At 41.6% G+C, this 22,016-nt stretch overlaps 2 protein-coding genes across 10 annotated transcripts in view; one reads left to right on the top strand and one right to left on the bottom strand.

The window, feature by feature from the left end:
• Positions 1 to 12: 12 nt before the first annotated feature.
• LOC137610706 (syncoilin-like) lies at positions 13 to 2,016 on the bottom strand. Its single transcript, XM_068338466.1, has 5 exons — positions 1,974 to 2,016; positions 1,220 to 1,705; positions 429 to 839; positions 226 to 350; positions 13 to 147 (listed from the first exon to the last, which is right to left on the bottom strand). Exons 2-5 carry the CDS (start codon positions 1,697 to 1,699, stop codon positions 99 to 101), a joined length of 1,065 nt encoding a protein of 354 aa, XP_068194567.1. The 5' UTR covers positions 1,700 to 1,705; positions 1,974 to 2,016; the 3' UTR covers positions 13 to 98.
• A 1,147-nt stretch (positions 2,017 to 3,163) lies between these two features.
• si:dkey-157l19.2 (NHS-like protein 3) overlaps positions 3,164 to 22,016 on the top strand; it is a 28,645-nt gene continuing 9,792 nt past the window's right edge. For 2 of the 9 annotated variants that reach the window (XM_068338451.1, XM_068338458.1), the window contains exons 1-2: positions 3,166 to 3,473; positions 12,888 to 13,200. In XM_068338451.1, the coding sequence (XP_068194552.1) occupies positions 12,912 to 13,200 (289 nt within the window). In that variant the 5' untranslated portion in view covers positions 3,166 to 3,473; positions 12,888 to 12,911. Of the gene's footprint in view, positions 3,577 to 4,188; positions 4,241 to 4,336; positions 4,477 to 10,045; positions 10,115 to 12,887; positions 13,201 to 22,016 lie in introns of those variants that run through there. The other 7 variants (XM_068338454.1, XM_068338459.1, XM_068338457.1 and 4 more) reach the window with 7 other exon arrangements.

The following is a 22,016-nucleotide window of genomic DNA, read 5'->3' as shown; positions in this document are numbered from 1 at the left end:
CAGAATGACTCTGAAAAGTAAAGGACTCAATAGATAATTTTTAAAAATTGCATGCAATTTAAATGTTTGTCATCAGATCAAAGACATGAAATTGAGACCTACAAGTAGAGATCCTCTTCTGAAGTGGTTTCATAGGGTTCACAGCCTCTAAAATGCGATAGATAAGCATTCATGAATGCTCATGCATATAAATGTGAATATAAATTAAGATCATAGTGGACCTACCTCAGGGATGAGAGCTCTCTTAAAAGACTATCTTTTCGATGCTCCAGATTATTCTTAGATTTTCTTTGAACTTCGAATTCCACTTGCAGACCTCTCAGAATCTCTGTCAATGCATCCACTGTCTCCTGCACAGAGTGGATAAAAATCTTGGTCTAGCTTCAATCATCCTTTATTTCTTTAGTGCCCTACTTGAGTCACTGTACCTTGTGTTGCGTGACGCTCTCCTCCCTCTCCTTTTCTACCAGAGTGATCCTCTTCTCCAGACAGGCTCTCTGCACCTCTAGTCTCTGTATTTCCTCCCTCAGGGGCCCGAGGCTGGCCCTCAGATCCATCACCTGGTCTCTGCTCTTTCTCAGGGCATCTTCCCCGATCTGTCTTCTCCTCAGCAGGGCAACGAGCCGAGGCTCATACCAGCTCTCCAGAGCCATCAGACTGCCGCTGAGACGCCGCTGCAGTCTAGCAGCAGCCTGGCGGCACTGGCTGACATCAGTCATGGCCCTGGACCTGCAGGGCTTGGAGACCTGGTCCCTCAGGGTGATCAGCTGGTCCTGGTGGGCCTCCTGGAGCTGTGACCACTCTTGGGTCAGGCTTTGGATGTGTCCCTTCAACTCTGTCTATGGATGAATGAATACAGAGAGAATAACAGTAAAGCTGGAGAATGCATTTGTTCATCAATGTTTTCCGTCCATCCATTTTCTTGTAGACAAGATTATCTCAGTTGTCTCGCCTGCAGCCACTTATCCAGCTTGTGGATCACAGGTCTGCTGGATCCTATCCCAGCATGCTATGGGTGAAACACCAGCTTCGTTAATGTTTTATTTTTTACTTTAGGTTGCTTTTGTACTCGTCATTTTACAATACACAATCTGGGGCCAAAATGTGCTACCATTGTCCTTGCTATTGTTATCCTGTGAAAGCGTTAACAGAAATGCTTCTAACTAGCTGACTTCAAACTATTCTAGTAAACAAATCCTGCAGGAATTGGGAATCCTACCTGTGTTATAGCAGACTGAGCCACCTCATACTTGTGTGCAGCCAGTGTGACCTGGCTCTGGATGCACTCTCTGGCTGTGGAAAACATTTTTCTTTTCACCTGCTGCACTTCCTCATGAACAGCAATACAATCCAGCTGAGCCAGAGTGAGCACCCTTTGCATCTCCACCAGTTTCTCTCTCAGGTGCTCCACTACTGTCAGCATGGGTTCATGTAGGCTGATCAGCTCTTGAATAAGTTTGTTTCTCTGCATCTCCAGATGGGACACTTGCTGGATGCATGTATCAAAACACTTCCCTAAATGGTCCATGACAGTGTGGTCCACGACAGGATATGGAACAATGTCTGGGAGGAAAGTTGTCTCTGTTTGAAGATCAGAATGAGAGCGGACTATGCTGTCTTTCAGAAATCTGTGTCCCGTTTGTGACTCTTCAATAAATGTTGTGTCTTCATGATTTTCAGCTGATGTTTGATTATCCATAGAAAGCTAAAGAAGGAGGAAACATAGCTTTAGTTTAAAGACCCACAAAATAATTGATGGGATACTCGTTTTAAAATCTCTTATCTTGTCGTTCATTTAAGGCTGTTTTGTGTAATGATTCAGTTTGTTGTTAATGTTTAAAATACTGATAGCTGCACATCTTATAAACCATCCTATTATCACACATCAGAGCACCCAAACGTTCCTTCACTTTCTTTTCAAATCTGTATCTTATTCTGATCACCGTTTCATTTGAACTTGTATTTTTACTTACTTCGTCTGGACGATAGTCTGGAGAGCTGTTTACTTTCAGCTTTAAGGACAGTGTGTGTGTGTGTGTCTCTAGGAAAACACTGTGTTTATTAATAACACTGGAGGCGGGGGAGAAACTCCATCTAAGACTCTGTCATAACCACACATGGGATCAAAACTGTGTCAGTAGTGAAGGCGGACTGGCTCATGGAAATATCACTTAACACTTGTCTGGACCAGTCTGGGTATCAGAGAGATATACTTGTAAAGCCTGTTTTGTCTGTGTGTCTAAGACAAGAGTGACAGCACCTTTGCAATAGCTTTCCTCAGCATTTTGCCTGAAAACATTTAGCCTCAGGCTGCACAGGCAGAGGTGGCAAGATTAGCAGGCCTGTGCATGCTTTTCTTTTTTTAGAGTTCAAGTATCGAGCTCAGCTTCACATGAAGTCTGCACGATAATTCTACAGCTTTTGTGCTGTTTTGTCCCTATGAACTCCTTCACACACACACACGCACGCACGCACGCACACACACACACACACACACACACACACACACACACACACACACACACACACACACACACATACAAACAAAGACACACATATAATCATCACACGATGATAAACAAAGGGGCAATCTGAGACATACTGTAGAAGTATTTTTAAACAAACATCCAGAATGCCTTCAATATAATAAGACTTCACAACAACCATCTTGAATTTCTATGCTGTCCAAACAAAACAATTGAATTCCAAAAGTTAGATAGATAGATAGATAGATAGGTAGATAGATAGATAGATAGATAGATAGATAGATAGATAGATAGATAGATAGATAGATAGATAGATAGATAGATAGATAGATAGATAGATAGATAGATAGATAGATAGATAGATTCATAGATTCATAGATAGATAGATAGATAGATAGATAGATAGATAGATAGATAGATAGATAGATAGATAGATAGATAGATAGATAGATAGATAGATAGATAGATAGATAGATAGATAGATAGATAGATAGATAGATAGATAGATAGATAGATAGATAGATAGATAGATAGATAGATAGATAGATAGATAGATAGATAGATAGATAGATAGATAGATAAATAGGTAGCCAGCCAGTAGTTCCACCACCTCACCACTAGATGTCGTCACGTGACTGCAGCCTGTCACCTCACCTGCGCGCGCCCAGCCTCCTTCAGGTGGGAGCCGCAGGTCGTCAGCGACGCAACTTCTCATTCCCACCGCGGTCCGTGGAGCGTCCACAGACAGTCAGCACCGACACTGGAGGAGTTAGCTCAGCTTACGTCCCCCCAAACGGACTTCTACCAGCGGCTACCGACAAATCCAGACCCCCGCTGCTTCCAGAAGAGCTCTTCGCGGAAATGGTTCACCTGAAGTTTTCGTTCGGACGGTGAAAGTTTGGAGTTGGAGATCAGAGACGTTGTCAGGAACCGTGTCAGATGGAGAGAGGCTAAACCAAGCAAACCGAATCAGAAAAGTTCAGCAAGGTACTTAAACTTGTCTGTAGTTGTTAAAGCCTGAACAGAGCTGGGTCGTTCTTCTTGACAGACCTTCTCTCTCATCGAACGTTTGTCTTTGATGCTCTAAACGGTGAGAAACGTTTTGAAGTCCTTCAAACACTTTAAACCAGGGGGTGATGTAATCGACTACATTTTAAGGCTGTATTGGATTTGTACTCTTTTCACGTCGCTTACATCATGAAGTTGAATTACTGTGCTGCGGTTGCTGTGCTGTGACACATTGGGAACAGGATTCAACATAAGACCCAGTCCAAAGCCCTGCTATTGAGTGTAATCAGATCAAATGGGTTTCGGATAGATGACGAGATCCAGGTTGAGTATAGGCATGCACTGAAAACTAGGTGTGGGAGATTTGCTTAGCTTGGCCTTGAGGGATCTAAGCTCAGGTAACTCAAGACCTGTCGTGCTTCTCTCAGCTATGGAGCGAATGACAATGAAGACTATTGTGTTATTTCACTGTCCCAGCAGCATGTGACTGCTTGACAGCACTGTGCTGGGATACTTTGTTTAATTCCTGCCAGTCAGAGGCAGTCTGTGCTTGTTGATTAACCTGGCAGAGATAACAGGACCACCTTAGGACCTCTTGGGGGTCCCCCCCTCTCTGTTTGTCCACTGCCTTTGCTAGACTTTGGACTGGAGGTGAGCTTCAAATCCAAACTTGTCTGAAAACTCAGTGGTGCTTCCTGCAGTCAAGGGCCGACGGCTTCAAGTTCACCTCCTGTACCCTCTGATAGGTGAGGCTGAGACAGCATTTGTTTGGGAAGGGTGTGTCGCATACTGGTGCTACTTCTTCGCCAGCCTGCCATGCCAGGACTTGTGCTCGTGGAGCGTGAAGGTGTCTTATCAAGCAGGAGAGCCTGGTAGATGACTGAGATCCAGAGGAAGCTGAAGGTATACACCAGATGATGGTTTCAAGCAGAGGATAAGGGCTTGACTGGGGGAGAAAGGGCTTAAGATATGCTGCAGCCAGGTAGAGAAAACTTTTTTACCTGTGTACTGTGTTCACTTATGACCTCATGACGATGTGTCAGTGCTGTGGAGGAAAGGGGAAAGCTGTTGGTCAAGAGAGAGAAACTGTGGAATTGCTGTAGTAACACATAATGATACATGATTATATGTGTGAGCGTTGGGTTGATGAGAACGATGTCAGGCAGCCCTGCAGTCAGAGGAAACTCCCTCCTGATCAGAAGGACATTGTGTGCTGTTAATCAAGAGGATTAGTTTATCATTAACTCAACACTGTGTCATCAGCAGCATTTCTTAATGATTTAATCAATAGCTGTTACCGGCACTCAGGCAGGACAGAGTCTGTGTCAGTTTCTCATTTTCCTGCTTGTATTTTTGACTTTTTGTTTTCTAGTCTTTCTGGAACTTCTCATTCTAAGCTCTGGTCCAAACACAGAAACCTTTCTTCCTTCCACTCAGGCTCTTGTCAGATTAAATGAACTTTTTTAGATTGGAAGGATTTCAAACCAGTGCCAGAGTTTATGTTCTGACCAGAGCAGAGATGAAACACCCAGATCCTAGGAAGTATTTTTAACCCCAGCTGTGTTTGCCATGGCTGCCAGTCGGTCATTACCGTTGGACAACAGTTTCTTTTATTCTTTTTTGCCAGTGGTTGACCTGTCAGTTCAGGGGTCGTAAGCTGAAAAGACACTGCAGTCCAGACCTGGAACCCGGGCAACCCTGGAAACCAAGCAAACACCTTTTAGCACTATAAACACAGAAAAATTACTGTTTTCTTGATTTTTTTCCTCAGTTTTTGGAAAGAAACAAAGAAGATAACAAGGATTTAGGCTGATTTCTGACAACATTCTAATGTGAGAGATACTAGAATTGATTAGTGAATTAAAAATCTATACATTCAGATAAATCTGATGGTAGTGTGCTTCTTGTGCATTGTTACCATTTCCAGCATATCTGGACTGCGCTGATTTATTTACTCATCGATTAATCACTTTGCTGACAATCAGCAATTGTTTTGAAAAAACAATGTATTATTAATTTGACCTATAAGTTAAAAATGCCAGAATTCATCAACTTTCAATATCATGATCTTATGTAATAGTAAATTAACATCTTTTAACTTTGGACTAGTTGTCACATAAAACACATGACTGGACAATTGCAGGATAGAGTTTTGCTTTTGTTTGGTTTTTTTGCTTTGTTTATTTTGGTTACATATGAACTACTTGACAAGTACCCTGACACTGTGTGTCAGGCTGAGGTCTGAGCCTCAAATATTATAGCAGAACTGGAAAAAACAGACGTATCTTTTAAACGTGAGAGCTTTTGTTCATTATATTCATCAATTTCATCTACAGTTCATAATGGATTTTCATGTAAGTGAAAGAGTGAGAGCATGTTCCAGAGAAGGAATCACTGAATACTGGAGTATATATGTGTAAAGTGATGGATCCATGGCTGTTTTTTGACTCAGTGGTCTCTGGGTATGGAGAGTTTAACTTGACTAAAGGAGACGGCTGTAGCTCGGTGAAGGCGTGCACTCCCCTGAGTGATGTGTTTAGACATTATTAACAAGTTGATTAATCAAGAAACTATTGTTGGATTCATAGTTAATAAAACTATGATTATTTGCAGCTGTAGATGGAAATATTTTAGGCAGTGAAGCATGTAATTCACATACTGTGCAAAAATGAAAAATGACTTCAATTTGCATCTTAAAAAAAGTTAAAGAGGAACCAACATTTTTGATATTTATAAACTAAGACGAAGAATTAATTATCAGTTCCAATATTTGTGACACCTGTCTAAAAAGAGCAAATAGGGCACAATATTCCCCATCCATTTAGCACAAACATAATGACATAATGTTATCTAAAAATGACTCGTACACCAGCCATTATGTTGTCTGTCTTTCATGGTTCTGTCTCCTAGGCCACTGTTCTGTGTGAGGGATGTGTGACAGGGAGGGAGGGGTAAAAGGGAGAACAGGAGGAGGAGATGAGGGGCGGTAGTGTGTGTGTATGTGTGTGTGTGTGTGTGTGTGTGTGAGAAAGCAGATTCAGAGTGAAGAGTTCCTTAGACGGTAATTATCAATCGCTCAGGAATGCAGTCACTGCTCTTGCCAGACAAGCTGCTGCATGGCTACAGAGGCCTCGCAGATTTCTGCAACACACACACACACACACACACACACACACACACACACACACACACACACACACACACACACACACACACACACACACACACACACACACACACACACAGAGCCTTTTCAACCTCATTGAGTCCTGTCACATAGCCTTTTGGTTTATTTGTGTCATTATTGTCTTACAGTAGTTTATTTTTAACACTGCAATTACCTTTTTGGCCTGTTTCTGAAACAGAACCCTCCTTGCAGAAAACAAAGGGACCACATAATGTCAGCATGGGATTGTCTTTCATCCAATTCCTTTGCCACGGTGTATTTATGTTGTTATGTTGGAAACGAACCAGACTTTAAGAAAACAGTCTTTTAATCTTCTCTGTCAGTGTAAGAATATGTCGGCTGTGAAAGAGGAGACCTCTTCCCTTAAGTTTGGCATCACTGAGAGATTTCCCAACAACTCCCTCAAAGTTCTCCAGAGACTTCACAGACCATCCCTCCTTTCAGACCTCATGTTCAAGTGGCCTCATGATCCTTCATGTGCATTTGTTCTCTAATGAGCACGCAGAGTTGTTGCCTGGTTGCTATTGAGCTAGCATTTCTCTCTTATGTTTGATAATTTGAAAAGTAGACAGCCAACGCCCTCATTGATGCCTTCAGGTGCCAGACCGTGACACCAGTTTTTCCACACTGTGTAACACTTGCCATTTAGTCGCTCCGAGTGTGGCTTAACATGAAGAGCAAGCAGTTACTGAGAGCATCACGTATCACTGACAGCTCATGCCATGTTAAACCCAGTTAGGTCAGGTGTAGATGTGAACGACCTCATGGTTAAACTGAGCCAGTCCTAACTCAAACAAAGGTGACTTCCTGTATCGCTGCCACTCCCTCTCGGCTTTGCCCCATTTATCCCTGTGAGGCAATAGAGTCTGCCCAGTCAGCTTCACTGCGTCACTCAAGGCAGGCTAATGAATGTACTATTCCCAGAGATTCCTCCAAGCTTCCCCCGATACTGCCTTTGAACTGCATTTTGATCATACCTTCTAAAGTCGAGAAAGGTACGAGCGTACAGACAGCACTGTGAGTCTGCCATCTGCTTGGCTACAGATGACAGTTGATTTTAGGATGTCCTACTCTGAATTTTGGTGAAGTAGCATATCAACCCACTTTCTCTGAAACATTTTGACCTAATTCTTTACCACATCCATGATCATGGGACTTGTCATAGTTGGTGGAATTGCCAATGTTGCCTTGTGGATTAAATTCTACCTTCAAGGCATTCAGTCTAAAACAAATATTGAGAATTATTTGTACTTCTTCTTGAACATACTAGATCTGTGGAGGGTGTGTGTATATGCTTAAGTCTTTCTGGTGCTAAATTTGTAGATTTGGATTTAGATTTTGCAGTAAGCCACGCCGCTGTGTTTAGCTTCAGGCAAGGCAGGTGCTTTGCTGTACTCGAACTTCAGTGACCTGCCTTCATTAAAGGGGAGAGGAATCCCACATTCACTGAGGAATTCATGCACACCAGCCTCGGGACAAAGAGTTGCCAAAAACACATGATAAATGTAATTTCCAGATATGCTGACAGTGTCACTACCTATTTCATGACTGAGTGTAAACTATTATCAGCCCTAGTTTACTTCATGCTGATGTGTACACACTGCTGTCAATGTCAGATAATCAGTCGGCGCTGCATGTATTGACGCACAGCGTTGAGGTTTGCAGTGTTTGTGTGATACCTCCCTTCTAATGCGAGAGGCTTGCGTCTTTTGTAAAGGATAAGTAAACAGCGTGTTGGAACACATGCTTGCTCTGGCAGGACTGGGGCTGGGCTGTAAAACCACAGCGGCCTCAAAACGGAGATGGAACATACGACACATTGGTGCATAAATCCACTCTGGACACATGAGAAGGTCTTGGTCTTTATAGTGGTATTACTTTTAAGATGTTGAGGGTTGTGGTTAGGAGTGAAGTGTCTCTGAGAGGTAATCACAGTAACTCTTGTTCTGATTAAACTGAAGACTTGTGAGATTTTCTTTCAGAAACTGATGGCAAACTGTTTGAAATGAGACGTCATCAGATTGATATTTTTAGACCGTTGACTATTTTATGGGAGACTCCACAGTGTGCGTCACTCATTTAATATGTTTGCAAAACTCAGAAGTGCAGGTTGTTATGTGCAACCGCAGTAATGGTGGATGAGTCAACTGCTTGAGAGCAGACTACACAGACAGTGGTCTGCTGGGTGGTCCTCCACCACTTCCCAGAATTCTTTGCATTACTCTGTATGGAAATAATACAAGGAGTTGCTACTCTCCTCACCATGACCCTTGGGCTATAAACGACTGAACCGGCCCCCTCTTCTCCAAGAAACGTGTCTGATTATTGGCGACTGTAGCCAATACAGATGCAAGGATCTTTGTCATGCCCAAATGACTATAATTTGGAAGGTAGAAACACAAAGCTGACTGCAGGGAGAGGCCTGGTGCTTTTCTCCCGAGAAGATGGATGATCTTTCTTGTTATTAGCCTTTCACTATAACTCACTCCTTATGTCTACTCCACACACACCGTGTCACTTCAGATGTACTTCAGTGAACATCAAGTACAGCTTGGCTACATTAACATAACAAATTACATAAAAAATGCCCATGTATGTATAAAGTTCAGAAAGGCTTTCAAGTACTTTAAGTACCTCTGGAGAGGGCAGGATGACACAGCTTTGCTGTGAAGCCTTACTGGAAGTTTCAGAGAAGCTACAATATCTCAACTTTTGGACTCCTGTGGCATTTTTATCAGCAGTCATAGTGCCCAGAAGATAGACCCTCAACTACAGATGACATGTTCTGCTAAACTTATGCTACCCCTGTCAGCCTCAGCTCGGCTTTTTGTTCAATGCTAAAGCAGATACAAGAATGCTTATGTGAATGTAATATACTTTATTAATCTCCGTAGAGAAATTGTTAGCACACTCTAGCACACACTGTTAGTTTAATCGCATGCATATATAGTGTGTACAGGCCTGTAACACACACACAAGGGGCCTGTAGGTATGCAGGGGGGGTAGAGCGGCAGGCAGCTCCATTGCGGTGCACCCTAATAAGCAACTTATAAAGGGGACGGCGCCTCGCTCAAACGCGCCTCGGTAGTGCTTTGGAGGTGAACTGGTACCCAGTTCACACTCCAAACGCTTTGGTCCACATGGGTCTTGAACCGGTAACCCTCCGGTCCCCACCCAAGACCCAGTGGACTGAGCTACCTGTCAGATTAAGTATAAGGATGGGTCACTTTCCAGGTGAATCAAATTGATGAACTCCTCCAGATAACCAGGGGAGAAATTTGTTCTACAAATTCGGTTGGTCCCAAAGTTTAGTCCTGTTCAAGCATCATCCCCATGATTTTACCCATGTTTGTTTCTTTGTCAGGTGGTTTGTCTGTATAGAAGCAAGATTACCGAAAATGGCTGAATGGACTTCAATGAAAATTGATGGAAGGTTGGCTTGTTTGTCTGCAGGGTTATGCCAAAGCTAACAGATGAAACGATGGAGCATGGACTAGAATAAAAACATTACATGTTCGTGTGGGTGTGGGTTAAGAGGAAAAACCAGGATTTTTTTGCTAAAAATTTATAACTGCTTTTCCCTAAAACAAGACAGTCAATCACTCAATCTGACATGTTAATCTTAACAATATCCTGCTGCATGTGATACATGTTGAAAAATAGAAGAAAACAGGGATGTCGTGTGTGTGTGTGTGTGTGTGTGTGTGTGTGTGTGTGTGTGTGTTTGTGTGTGTATGTGTGTGTGTGTGTGTGTGTGTGTGTGTGTGTGTGTGTGTGTGTGTGTGTGTGTGTGTGTGTGTGTAAACCCATTTTGAGGCTGTAGTTCAAGTTCAGATAAAAGATTTTTAAATCTTACATCCCGCTTCAAAGCGGTGATGTATTGTAATTGTCAGCGTTTGTTTGTTCGTCCGTTCGTCCATTAGTCCATTCGTCCGTCTGTTAGTCCACCAAATAGCTTCACAACCATTGCAGATGAAAGATGAAACAAAAAGCACATTAGTCGGGTGGCAAAGGGAATGAAAATGAGATGCTGACCTTGACCTTGAGAAAACTAGGTCAAGGCCAAATTTTAACCGTAGATCAAAGCTGCTGCTTTGATCTATGAAAGTATGTCAGGGTAAAATTTCGAATTCAGCGTTGTCACGGGATGTTGCAGTCTGACTGCATTGGTTCTCGTTTTATTTGCAATGCAACGTGATTTCAAACTCAATTTGGAGTGCTCTTTTCTGATAGGATAACCCTTGGCATGCCATGAAAACCATGAAAGCTGCACTCAGTTGCCAGTTTTTGGTGCGATGAGCTAAAAGAAATGCAGCCTGTAGGAAGGTTCTAATGTTTGCTTTCTGGTCAAACTCTTCTGATTGGTGTTGATTAATCTGGACGGTGTCTTTCCAGGCTATAGTTTGTGGTGCCGTTGAAGCAAAAGGACACTGCATTATTCATTGGTAGGTCTAAATACTGGCATAGTGGGTGTACAATATGTTCTCCATGTGTGCTTTGCCCCAGTAATTCAGAAGGTTAATTTATGGCCAATGTGCAACATGTAAGACATCTGCCTTTAAAAACGGCACATCTGCCAGGGAAGTTTCCATGCACTACCTCCCCACTAGAGTTCTTAATCTTTTCACCACAGCCCTCCCTCTGCATTACACAGAGCTCTGTTGATAAAGAGCAGTTTAGAAAAGTCATATTTGTAATCCTCTGGGGACATGACATAGGTTTTTGAGGTCTAGTTTTCATGTGTAATCTGAGTCAGAGGAGTCCTCCTAGGGACTGCATTACTGAAAGATGTTTTGCATCATTGCTTACAGATTGCTAATGCTAAAGTTTGCTTGCAATTTGTTTTCATGCATGACAGTCAAGCAAGATGGCAGCCAGAAACTTTTCATGAACTTTCTCAACAGGAAATCACCCAGAGATTCATAATTCTCTCACTCTGACTCCACTCCCACCTTCCTCCCGTCTTTGTGTGCTTATTTACAAGCTCTGACTCCTGTCATCTTAAGAGTCTGATCCCACTTTTAGCCTATGATTTGGAGATAAGTATCTAATAAAGTACGCAGCTGGAAGAAGCTCAGAGTAAGCTACACATATGCAGGGGCAGGGTTCAGAAAGGAACCTTGTAGAGTGGCTTAGCAAGGTGAAGGGGTGGAGGAAGGAAAGTGAGTGAAGACTATGAGCTCATTCTACTGAAAATGGAAAAAAAGATGAAGACAATGGAATATAACAAGGAACATGAAACAGAACCTACAGTGATATATGAATGGATAAGATTCATTGTGAAAGGTCTCCATGCACATTAGTGACTGTTTATTTTTCTGTTCACTTGCCTTTTTCAGGGTGCTGTTAGCCTGTGTGTGGAAATGCATGAGCCCATGGGTGTGGTTTTGTGAATTATGACTACATGTTATGGAATGAAGGGAGCGGTGCCAGTTCTTTCTTTGTAGAAAGAACTATGAAGTTTGGTTTAGAGGGGGTCTGTGCTTGGTAAGTGTGCTGCATGAATATGCAGTGCCCACATAGATGCACAGACAGATGGTCAAGACTTTGTAACTTGCTGTATCTTTATGCAACACACCTTTACGAATCAGATTCTTGTTTTTGTACAACTTATACAATTGGAATGCAAGACATGTGTCAGGTTTTAACTAGATTTAAAAACATGTTTTTTTTCCGAGATGGAAAATCACATTGCCAGGACTCAAAACCTTCCTGACATTCATCGTGTGGAGCTTTGGCACTTGGGTGTTGCATTCAAACAAGCAGCGCTACACAGCGTATCAGCTGCAGAACAGTGTAAAAGCAATGAGTTATGCTGATGTAAAGTTATGGCTGGAAGGCAGACTGTAATCAGATATGGGAAGAGAGTACAGAAAGTTTTTCTTTTTTTACAGCTGTCAGCTTTTTACTTTGTTGATCTGAGCAGTAAAGCTGGTTTTCACCGAGACAAGATAACTTTTGGAAGTCATGAAAACAAAGTCAACGTTTGGTATTCTTTGTCAAAATTCACATAATGAGGTACTTGAAGTCATTTTGAGTTCATTTTGTTAATGTACTAGTACTTGGAAACAGGAAGGTTTGAAATCGATCAAAAGTCTGGCATGAGCCATAGTCCATTGTTACCTCTCCTTGAGTGCCAGGATGTATAGAGCTTAAATGGTGATAACTTCAATTACATTTCTACCTCTATTGTTTCTTTTTTTCAGGGGATAGCTCCAGTGTGAGGTGGGATGTCAAACCGTGACTCTCTGGGGTTTGGGGACCTACTTCCCCAGGATGTGGTTGATATTTTTGCCCAAGAGAAGCACAAGAGGGGTAAAAAGAAACGTAGTCACTCCCTGGGGCGAGCCCTGGGTTGGCTGAAGGGGAAGAAGAAGAAGGATCTCGATGCCAAGGGGGGTCTGGGTCTTGGTCCTGCACTTGACTTGGCTGTGGATGGACACCCGACTGGGCATCAGGGTCAACACAAGGGAGGACAGAGGTCAGGAAGGCAAGCACACCCACAAGGTAACAGTCATGGTAAGAACTTGCAGGATGTTCACCTGCTATTATAGATCCTCTTCATCCTCATCTGAACATTTATTTCTGTGGTAATATTCAATGTAAAGTAGATACCTGCAATATGGAGTATTTCCATAAAGGTGGAATTTTATTTAATGAATTTGGCTACTGATTGGGATATCCTAATATGATCAAGGAATATTCCAGAGGTGCATAAACTGCTAGAAACTGCTAGAATGAGGTATATAGCAGCGGTCCCCAACCTTTCTTGTGCCACGGACCGGTTTCATCTAAAACAATATTTTCACAGATCGGCCTTCATTTGCTCAATAATCGTTAATGACGCCAGGAAAGCTGCAGTCTGATAATTAATCATCTCCAGTGGTTTTATGTAAAATGCAGACATCAGCAGATGGTAAACAACCTATTTTTCATAATTGATAATCAACGAAGTAATTGTAAGAAATAATTATATTAAAAAGTTGTTTGAAGTGACTGCATTGATGAAGTTTATTTTGAAATATAGCAACTTACAATCAATGCGAGAAATACTGATCATTTCCAATAAAAGAGTGAACAAGTCAATCAAATAATAATAATTATAATAATGAGAATTAGTGGTTGAGGACCGCTGATGTAGGGATAACGCGAGACAATGACACCTGAAGTGTGTTCCGGACGTCCAGTCTACCCCATTGTTTTCTTTACAGTCGCTGCAGAAAATCCCGCTTCACAAAGACAGGAGGTTGGAAATGGAAGCAGGGTTTTCGATATTTTTTGGGCGATCTCAGGATAATCTGCCTTGACTATAATCTTTAACACTGGCGCAGTTGTGGGCGCTTAATTTAGGGGTAGTGGCTGGTAACCTGTCACGTGACCGAGACCTGTGAAGCGCGACAGACGCATGCATTCGTCTGTGCGTCATTCCACACAGATGTCACTTTTCAAAATAAAACATCTTTCGGACTCCGAAATGAATAAAATGGAAGTAATGTAAATTATTTTTCCTTTTTTGCGGCCCAGTACCAAATGACCCACGGACCGGTGCCGGTCCGCGGCCTTGGGGTTGGGGACCACTGGTCTACAGAACATGAAGTACAGTTACTTCACTCAAACAGAAGTAACTGTACTAATAAAAAAACGAAATGTTTTTAACTAAGGTTAAAGGAAAAAACTACTTTGTTTGAATCTTGTAAAAAATTGTGTGAACAAGGATTAAATGTTCAGTCTTTCTGTTTTTGCCTCCATAAATGGTTTATCTTGGCTTAAACAAGAAATTTGAGATCTTATATTCTAGAAACATCTATAGTCTTCTATTGCAGCTGCATGTCTTTGCAAGTCAGAGAATCTTTAATGCATCGCCAGAGTCCTTGCTTGAAAAGTACTGGATAATACAATCTGGTACTCTTTTGAGACCCAAAAACTGACAAAAACATATACGTTTCCAATTGTTATTTATAAATGTCTCCAATTCCATAAGGCTCTTGTCTGCATCATTTTGTCTGCTGTAGTTCCTTATAGTTGTTGACTAATGGTCTGGGTTGCTTACCTCTGTTTTAAAATGTAATCTTTTGAGAAGATTATTCAGATTGTGTTTGTGAACATAGATGAGGCAGATCTGGGCTCCCTTTTCGTTACAGGGTAAGCAGAGGTGTTGACAACACCCTATTAAACACACTTACGTCATGCTCAGACTGTAAAATAAACACTGGAGTTAGCCAACTTTTCTGAAGAGCTGTATATTAATTTTGTTGTTGGTAGTCTTGGTGTAATGCTTGACTAACTGATTCTTGACTAATCCAAAAATGGACAATGAGATCGAGCATGGGTGGAGCCCAATGCTGCTGAATGAAACATGGTTGGTGAAACACAACCATTTGGCTCAGAGTTAGTCCATTTACTGTAAGTAACATTGGGCTTGTTTTTCTGAAACTTCGCTTACAAATATTGCGAGCCATGGTTGTGTTTCTTGGGCTTGCTCCAAATTTCTAGTGTTTGTCCACTAGACCAGTCACAACAACCCATTTTTATTAGGCCCAGGTCGGATTTTTTTCTTTTGACAAAAATTTGCCCATATGTTACATTTAATAGCAGCGTAAACTGCATAAACCACATAGAATCTCATCTTTACTAAATCAGACACAGGTTGCATTTTTAGAAATGCAACCTTAGTTTGAACCATCGGTTCAGAATTAAAGCCACTTTAATGTTTCCTTTAATTGCATTGAGAGTTGATTAATACTGACGATTGATAAAAATACATAGCAAATAGATTATTTCTTATAGGCCTACCAAAACTGTTGAAATACCACTTCCTGCAGGAGGACTGCATGCCAGCCTGTATGATGGAAGTAATGAATGTCATTTAATTTAGAGGCTTTGCCCAAACAATGCTGAGCTTAGAAAAAGCCTTTGACAATCGAACAAGTGGAGGAATTTACAATGCCAAATGTGTTAGCTAACATGTGGTAACAAGCGCCTGCTGCCAGTCAATGCAACCCAATACCATGCTTTTTAATTTTTTTTTACTGCTGGTCATTTCTAACCGGTAACTTTTCACATTTCAAAAATAATACACAGACAAAAAGTCTGGTCTGAAAGTTGTAATAGCGCATGAAGGTCAGCAGTTTGAACATACCCACAGAGTGCTACACCACACTCCACCTGAGACCTTTACGGACAGGAAGCCGGTAATTTTGGTGTCACATCATATCAGGGTGGATTATGTTGTAGGTGTGTCATGTAGTTGCTGTCAGTCTGCAGAGACCCACTGGGAAGGATGACTACAGCTCAGTTAATTCATCATTCTGGGACGACGTGCGTCAGTGTAGAAAAACTGACACAATTTCATCAGTATAATGTGAGAAAAAAAACTAATGACAGACTATGAGAATGCTGTGATTCCCCAAGACTGGAAACCCAAAGGTTAACATCTGGGTCTTGATATGAGATTGTAAAGTGGAGAAGTATGTTGTGACTGTGGTTGTGTGTAATATCATAATATTACACAGAACCACATCCATCATTATCCTCTTTCTGAAACATTTCTACATGTGAACGCATTAGTTTAGCATTGTCAGCTTCTCAGGAACCAGTTGCTTCCTGCTCAGTGGCAGTCTTTGTTAGCTTCAGGGCTGTTCGAACAGACGGACTTCCTACTTGCCGTGTGACCTCTCTCCTGCTTTCTGTGCTGTGGAGAAATCTCTGCATGTCCAGTTTGGTGATGACATCACTTAATTTACCTTCAGGTTAAGGTGAAGTGCTTCATTACAGCTGGTATATTTTTATTTATACCTTTGCACCCATGAACGCCCACACAGTCAACAACTCCATCAAACTCCTGCACTGACGGAAAAGATTCACACACTCCACAGAACAACACTATGACTCTTCCCACAGTTGCGGGATCTTGTTGGAGCTTGTACGTATATACCAGTCTATCAGCATGCTGAACTCTACGGTCCTGTCGTCTCGTTTCTTTTTTCAGCTTGCAATCTGAGTGCTGAGTTTAGTTTTATAATGTCATTAATCAAGTTGAGATACAGTCCGACTGGAAACACAAAAACATCTGACAAGCTAAACATGATATACTCATCCCCCAACGAATGAATGAGTTTGTTGTTTGTTCAACTCTGTCACGGTATGCGATGACACAAAAGTCCTAAAAGTGTTTGTTTTGCTGTGTTTTATGTGTGTCTCACTATTTGTGCAGTCCTGGTTAACTGGTTTAAAGATGTAGGAGGCTCCGCCCGTCTCTCTCACTGCATCCTCTCTAAGTAGAAGACCACGGCTTGTCACTCAGCTGGAGGAGTGTGAGGGGATTTCCACAGGATTCAAACTCATTAAATATCTCACCGTCTGACTGCGCCCACAACAGTTAATGTAGAAACATGTTTCCAGTCGTATCTGTGGCTTCGCATGATGAATGCATCAACGTGCATGTCAGTGTTGAATGAAGCATGTGTATATAGAGGCCATTATGCAATCTTTGCACTATATTGTGTTACCGCAGTTTTGTTACAATTGCAGTGTGAAGCTAAGAATAAAGTAAACTGAAGACAGATAAACTATTTCCTTTTCAGCCAAGGTAAACTCAGCCCCCCCGTATCACCCCGATATTTCTGTTTCCTTTGCAAGTTGCAGCTAGCCTTTGATATTGATCATGATTGCAGCTACGGGTCTGCATTGTTTCCAGAGATTTGTTCTGGTATTTACTAAAGATTTCCCTCAGGAGTCCATTTTTAAAGGTTTACATTCTTAGGCCCCTCAAAATTGCTATTGTTGCTTGAACCAATGGCCAAAATGCAACTGACGTTTACCATATTAAAGTGAAACTGGCGTGCAAATAGTCCCTTAATGTTGCTTCAGAGCTGTTGGCTGTTAAGTGTTATTTATATACTGTATGTGACAGGCGTTGACGTGTGTCGCTACTGAGCCTGCTGGAATCATGCATGTAGAAGAGAGACAGACTTTAGGTCCTGGCAGAAAACGCTTATAACTCTATGCTAGACACCTCATCTTATTGCGGGAGCAGGACATGTTGCAGTGTAACACAAAATACCTCCCTCCAAGGGCTTGATGATAATCGGCATTGATGCCCACTAAATGCCTGGTATGACTGGCACACTGCCAGTTCATTAAAAACTGTGCCAGTGAGGAAGGAACAAGGGGTTCTGTTTTCCTGACCCCTCCATTCACACTGTTCCTGCTCCCTCAGAGAACCTGGTACTCATAGAGGAGAACATGGACCACATGCATTTTCTCCAACACTACAGATTGATTGGTTTCAAACAAAGCAGAAAATTGTTATGAATGTTTTTATAAAATAATCTGTCATCTCGTTGAGAAAAAAATCATTAACCATTTTGAGAAGAATGGATACTGAATTTCTTTGTTACTGGACAATATTACAGTGAAACTTTCAAAATATTTTCTTACATGTTTTTCTAAATGACATTTTTTTTCTTAACTTTGTATAAAAGTATACTTCCAGACTTTTCACTTTAAAAAAATGTTTTTTATGGAGAACCCTAACTTAACTTGAGTTGACCTTCAGCTGACCCCCTCCTTTAATAAGATGAAGTTTATTCACTTTTTACTGATTAATCCACGTTAGTCGATGAAACGTTTTTATATTGGAACATTTGATATGAAACAAGGTTTTCGAGAAAAACAGATGCAGAAGAAAGTAAAATTTCAAAAATTATTCCTGATAGATTAACACTTTAAATAATTTAATCTCTCATTCTGTCGGTGTGTTTAAGTTTTTGTTTAAGGGTGACGGTACTGGTTGATCTAGATTCCCTGGTTGAGTGAGCATTGACTTTGACACCCAGGGGTTACCTTAACCTTTGATCCTTCTACAAACAAACCCATGGAGTTTGACCAGACGAGGAACTGCACAGTAGCAGTTCTGGGAGCAGAATGCAAAGGTTATCTGTTGTCATCTGTTGTTGTTTGTTGTTCCATTTTCATTAGTCTAAATCCTTTCCCTGTTCATGTATGCCTCAGCATACCTGCCTGACAGTGATTTATGTGTCTACCTTGCTTTAAGTCTAACCGATTGGGTGTCAGACTTGACGGCAGGCCCCTGTCATGCTACTCTGATTGCTCCGATCCTGTTTTCAATCTCTAGCTTTTTTTTTTTGTTTGGACCAAATCCTGTGCGTTCAGTTGGATGGAAACAAGGTTGGCTGATTAGATCACTCATTCCCACCAAGGTACACTCTGAAGGTCACCTGTGTGGTTGAAGCACTCCTGCAAGATTCCTCACATTCCTGAACTTTATAAAGATATTACAGAGAGGAAGCTAGAAATAGGGAGTCCTTTGTGTGTTTTAGCTTATCAGCTTATGTCAGCTTCTTAATTTAAGTTTGCAGTTTCTCAAAAATGCTGGTAAATTGAAGACAGTGTGTTGAACGTAAATGTGTCTGTCTGTTGCTGCACTGGTGCAACGAGAACTTTTGAACCTTGATGGCTGCATCAATTCGCAGTGTGAACGGGTTCATTACATTTCCATTACGTTTGCACAAAGAGACAACGGTCACCTTACTTATATTTAAAGACAAATTATTCACAACAATGTGGGCGACATTTTACAGAGTGCCGTGCAGTATCGGAGATACATTATAGGAAATGTAGTTTCTTGCATATTACTTTGACCACGTAGCAGATGATTAAAACCTGCCATCCTTCTATTATTGTTTGTGACACTATCATTCAGTATGTTTACCTGACGCAGCATATTCTGTTATTTTGGTGTGATTATGACACGGCAGCAATTATGGGCAGGATAACAGGTTTGAGAAAATCTCATGTCGCTATCTTCCACTCACACCTGAAAATAGTCGTGTCTGTCTTTTCAAAGTGCTTTAACCTCAAGGCGGTGTAGAGCGCCCATTCTTAAACATTAGTGAGAAAAATCTGTCTTGTGCTTTTGTGAATTGAAACGCTGAGGTGTGGAGGGTATAAAGTTAATTTCTGTGATAAGTTCAGGAACAAACTGAAAAGAAATTACCTGAAATGTAGGCCGGCCTAAAAAGCTGACACAATCTGCCCATGTGAGAATCCAGCTTGTGCTGACGTCGTGGGAACTTTAATAGACAAAGACTCAAAGAACTGTTTTGTAAACAGTTGCACAAATGGCTGTTTATAATCACAATGTTTTCTGGAAATTTACTAGGATGTTATTTTAATAGATCAAGAGTTGCCCCACCCAGAGGAGCTCATATTTAGGTCACTTGAATGAAAAAAAGAAGTTACTGGGAGCCAGTTTTGCCTCCAGTCCCAACTGTGACAGCTTCCTTTAATGGTTGGTATTAGTGTTACCAAACAAAAATGGAGTTGCTTCATCTGAAATTGTACATTGTCTCGATGTCAAGATTTGACTTTACCTTCACACACTGACGTCGTGAAAAGAAAGTGTTAGAAATGCCGTGGAATGTCTGCGGAGAAAGGCTGATAAATACGTGCTTGGAAAGTATTGTGAGTCATGACTTGAGACGTCAAAGCCTGCCGTCTTAAAGCGATGGGGCTCACTGTCAAGAACAAAAATTTCCTACACTGTTGGTGAAGATAGCTTTGTTGGTTTATCTTACCAGTCAGTATCAGTAAAGGTGCACACAGTGTTAGTTAATCAAGTAGTTTTGCTTGACAAGAACTCTCTGTTCTTTCAGTACATATTCAAGGCCCCAAGCTGCGATAAGCCTGCCCTCTTCTTGTCTGCACTATAATAGAGGAACTTTCCCAATTTACATCAGAACAACCTTGTGTTCTAGAGTCAGGCAGAGGTGATCTACTGTTCTATCGTCACTTCGCCTCAAAGCAGTGGTCCCATGATTGTTACTCTCTCAATATGACTCCTTAACCTTGTAAACAGACACCTAGCGTTTGCGATCACCATGGCTACAACAATGATTTGTTGGTTTTGCAAGAAAAATCTCACTAATGGTGGTTGTCTTCAGCAGGGTAGTTTGTAAAAAAATTTAGGATTTCCTCTACGTTATGTGTGACAACGTACCCACAGTTTCATGGTAATCCATAAACAGTCCAAAAACACAAGCTCGCAATTTTCAAAATAGTATAACTACTGTAAACATTTTGTTAACATCCACTTCAGAACCTAAGGTTTCTTCTTTACTGAATTTACAAGCCTCTGAGTTTCATCAAGATCCATCAAGTGTTTATTCTGGCACCTGACAGACAAAGGCTGCGGAAATGTTACCTCGGTGATGGCAGCTAAAGTCAACAGCTGTGCGTTGAGGTTAATACTAATGTTGGCATTCTCAAAATTGAACTGGCAGGAAATTTGTGCAATGTCTTTTTCTATTATGGGTTAATGTGTTTGCATTAACTAATTAGGAGTACAGAAAGCAGGATTAATCCTCTGGAGACCATAAATGTCTTTTGCAGTTGTAGAGATGAGCCGAGGAGGTGGACGAGTCAACAGTTTGTTTCTTTCCTCATGGCAATCAGTAGTGTTTTGGGGCAGTGGAGTGTAGCCCTCTGTGCCAGATGATGCAGGTGTATCTGTTACCTGGTGTGTTGTCCCCACCTTTCCACACTGCTTCCTACCTTTCTAGCAGCTTTGCCATTCATATTTAATTCATTGCTTAAGCCAATGAAGCACACAAGCGTTGACCAGCGCTAAGATCGTACGCATTGCTTTAGGGAAACGGTGAGCCGCTAGCTCTTTCTCACTGTCGTCTGGATGTGTGCAGTTTGATGATTAGACGGGCTTAAGCACCTGGTCGACGGCACCTTCAGAGCTGGAGAGAATGTCTCTGCATGGCTGTCTGCCAGCAAAACAAGAGAGAGGGACAAGTTGGGGCAGGGACAGAAGGTGTGTGTGGGGTACTTTCATCTGTTTGATTCCCATGGAGCTAGCAGTGCTAGGAGCAGTTTCATCTAGATGTCTATGTCAGTGTGTGAAGGCCGGTCCTCTGATTAAAGTAGGGTCTGAAACTGCCGTTGTCTGACGCTGATCCCAGTCCTCTTCTTGATTCTCAGTATTGTCGCAGTCAACCCTTTTTTTAAGAGTTTGAGGAGCCTTTTGAGAACAGATAAGTCACCTTCTCAGGTTTTTTTCTGCACCTTGGAGCCTAAGGTAACTCAAAGATAGTTTTATTTTATGCAATGCAAAGGAAGGTGACCAAAGCAGATATTTTATTTGACACAAGCAGGTTTAGATTCAACTTAGATTTGTCCTCTTTTAGATAAAACAGGGAAAAACAGTTGTTGTTTTTTTTTGTTAACTGTCGTCCTGGTAGAGGAAAGGGCTTAGAAACAGTATTCAGATCTTAATGCAAATAACATTAGCAAGACATGCAGGGCAG

Source organism: Antennarius striatus, chromosome 17 (assembly GCF_040054535.1).
Source record: "Antennarius striatus isolate MH-2024 chromosome 17, ASM4005453v1, whole genome shotgun sequence".
Classification (NCBI taxonomy): domain Eukaryota; kingdom Metazoa; phylum Chordata; class Actinopteri; order Lophiiformes; family Antennariidae; genus Antennarius; species Antennarius striatus.
This window is presented reverse-complemented; position numbering and strand designations above follow the sequence as displayed.

Bases quoted from the DNA above. Each gene is read 5' to 3' on its own strand.
- LOC137610706 (XM_068338466.1), bottom strand. From the start codon at position 1,699: ATGGATAATCAAACATCAGCTGAAAATCATGAAGACACAACATTTATT. The intron at 351-428 runs GTACAGTGACTC...CACTCTGTGCAG, and splicing joins AGAGCGTCACGCAACACAAG to GAGACAGTGGATGCATTGAC. The intron at 148-225 runs GTAGGTCCACTA...ATCGCATTTTAG, and splicing joins AGAGAGCTCTCATCCCTGAG to AGGCTGTGAACCCTATGAAA.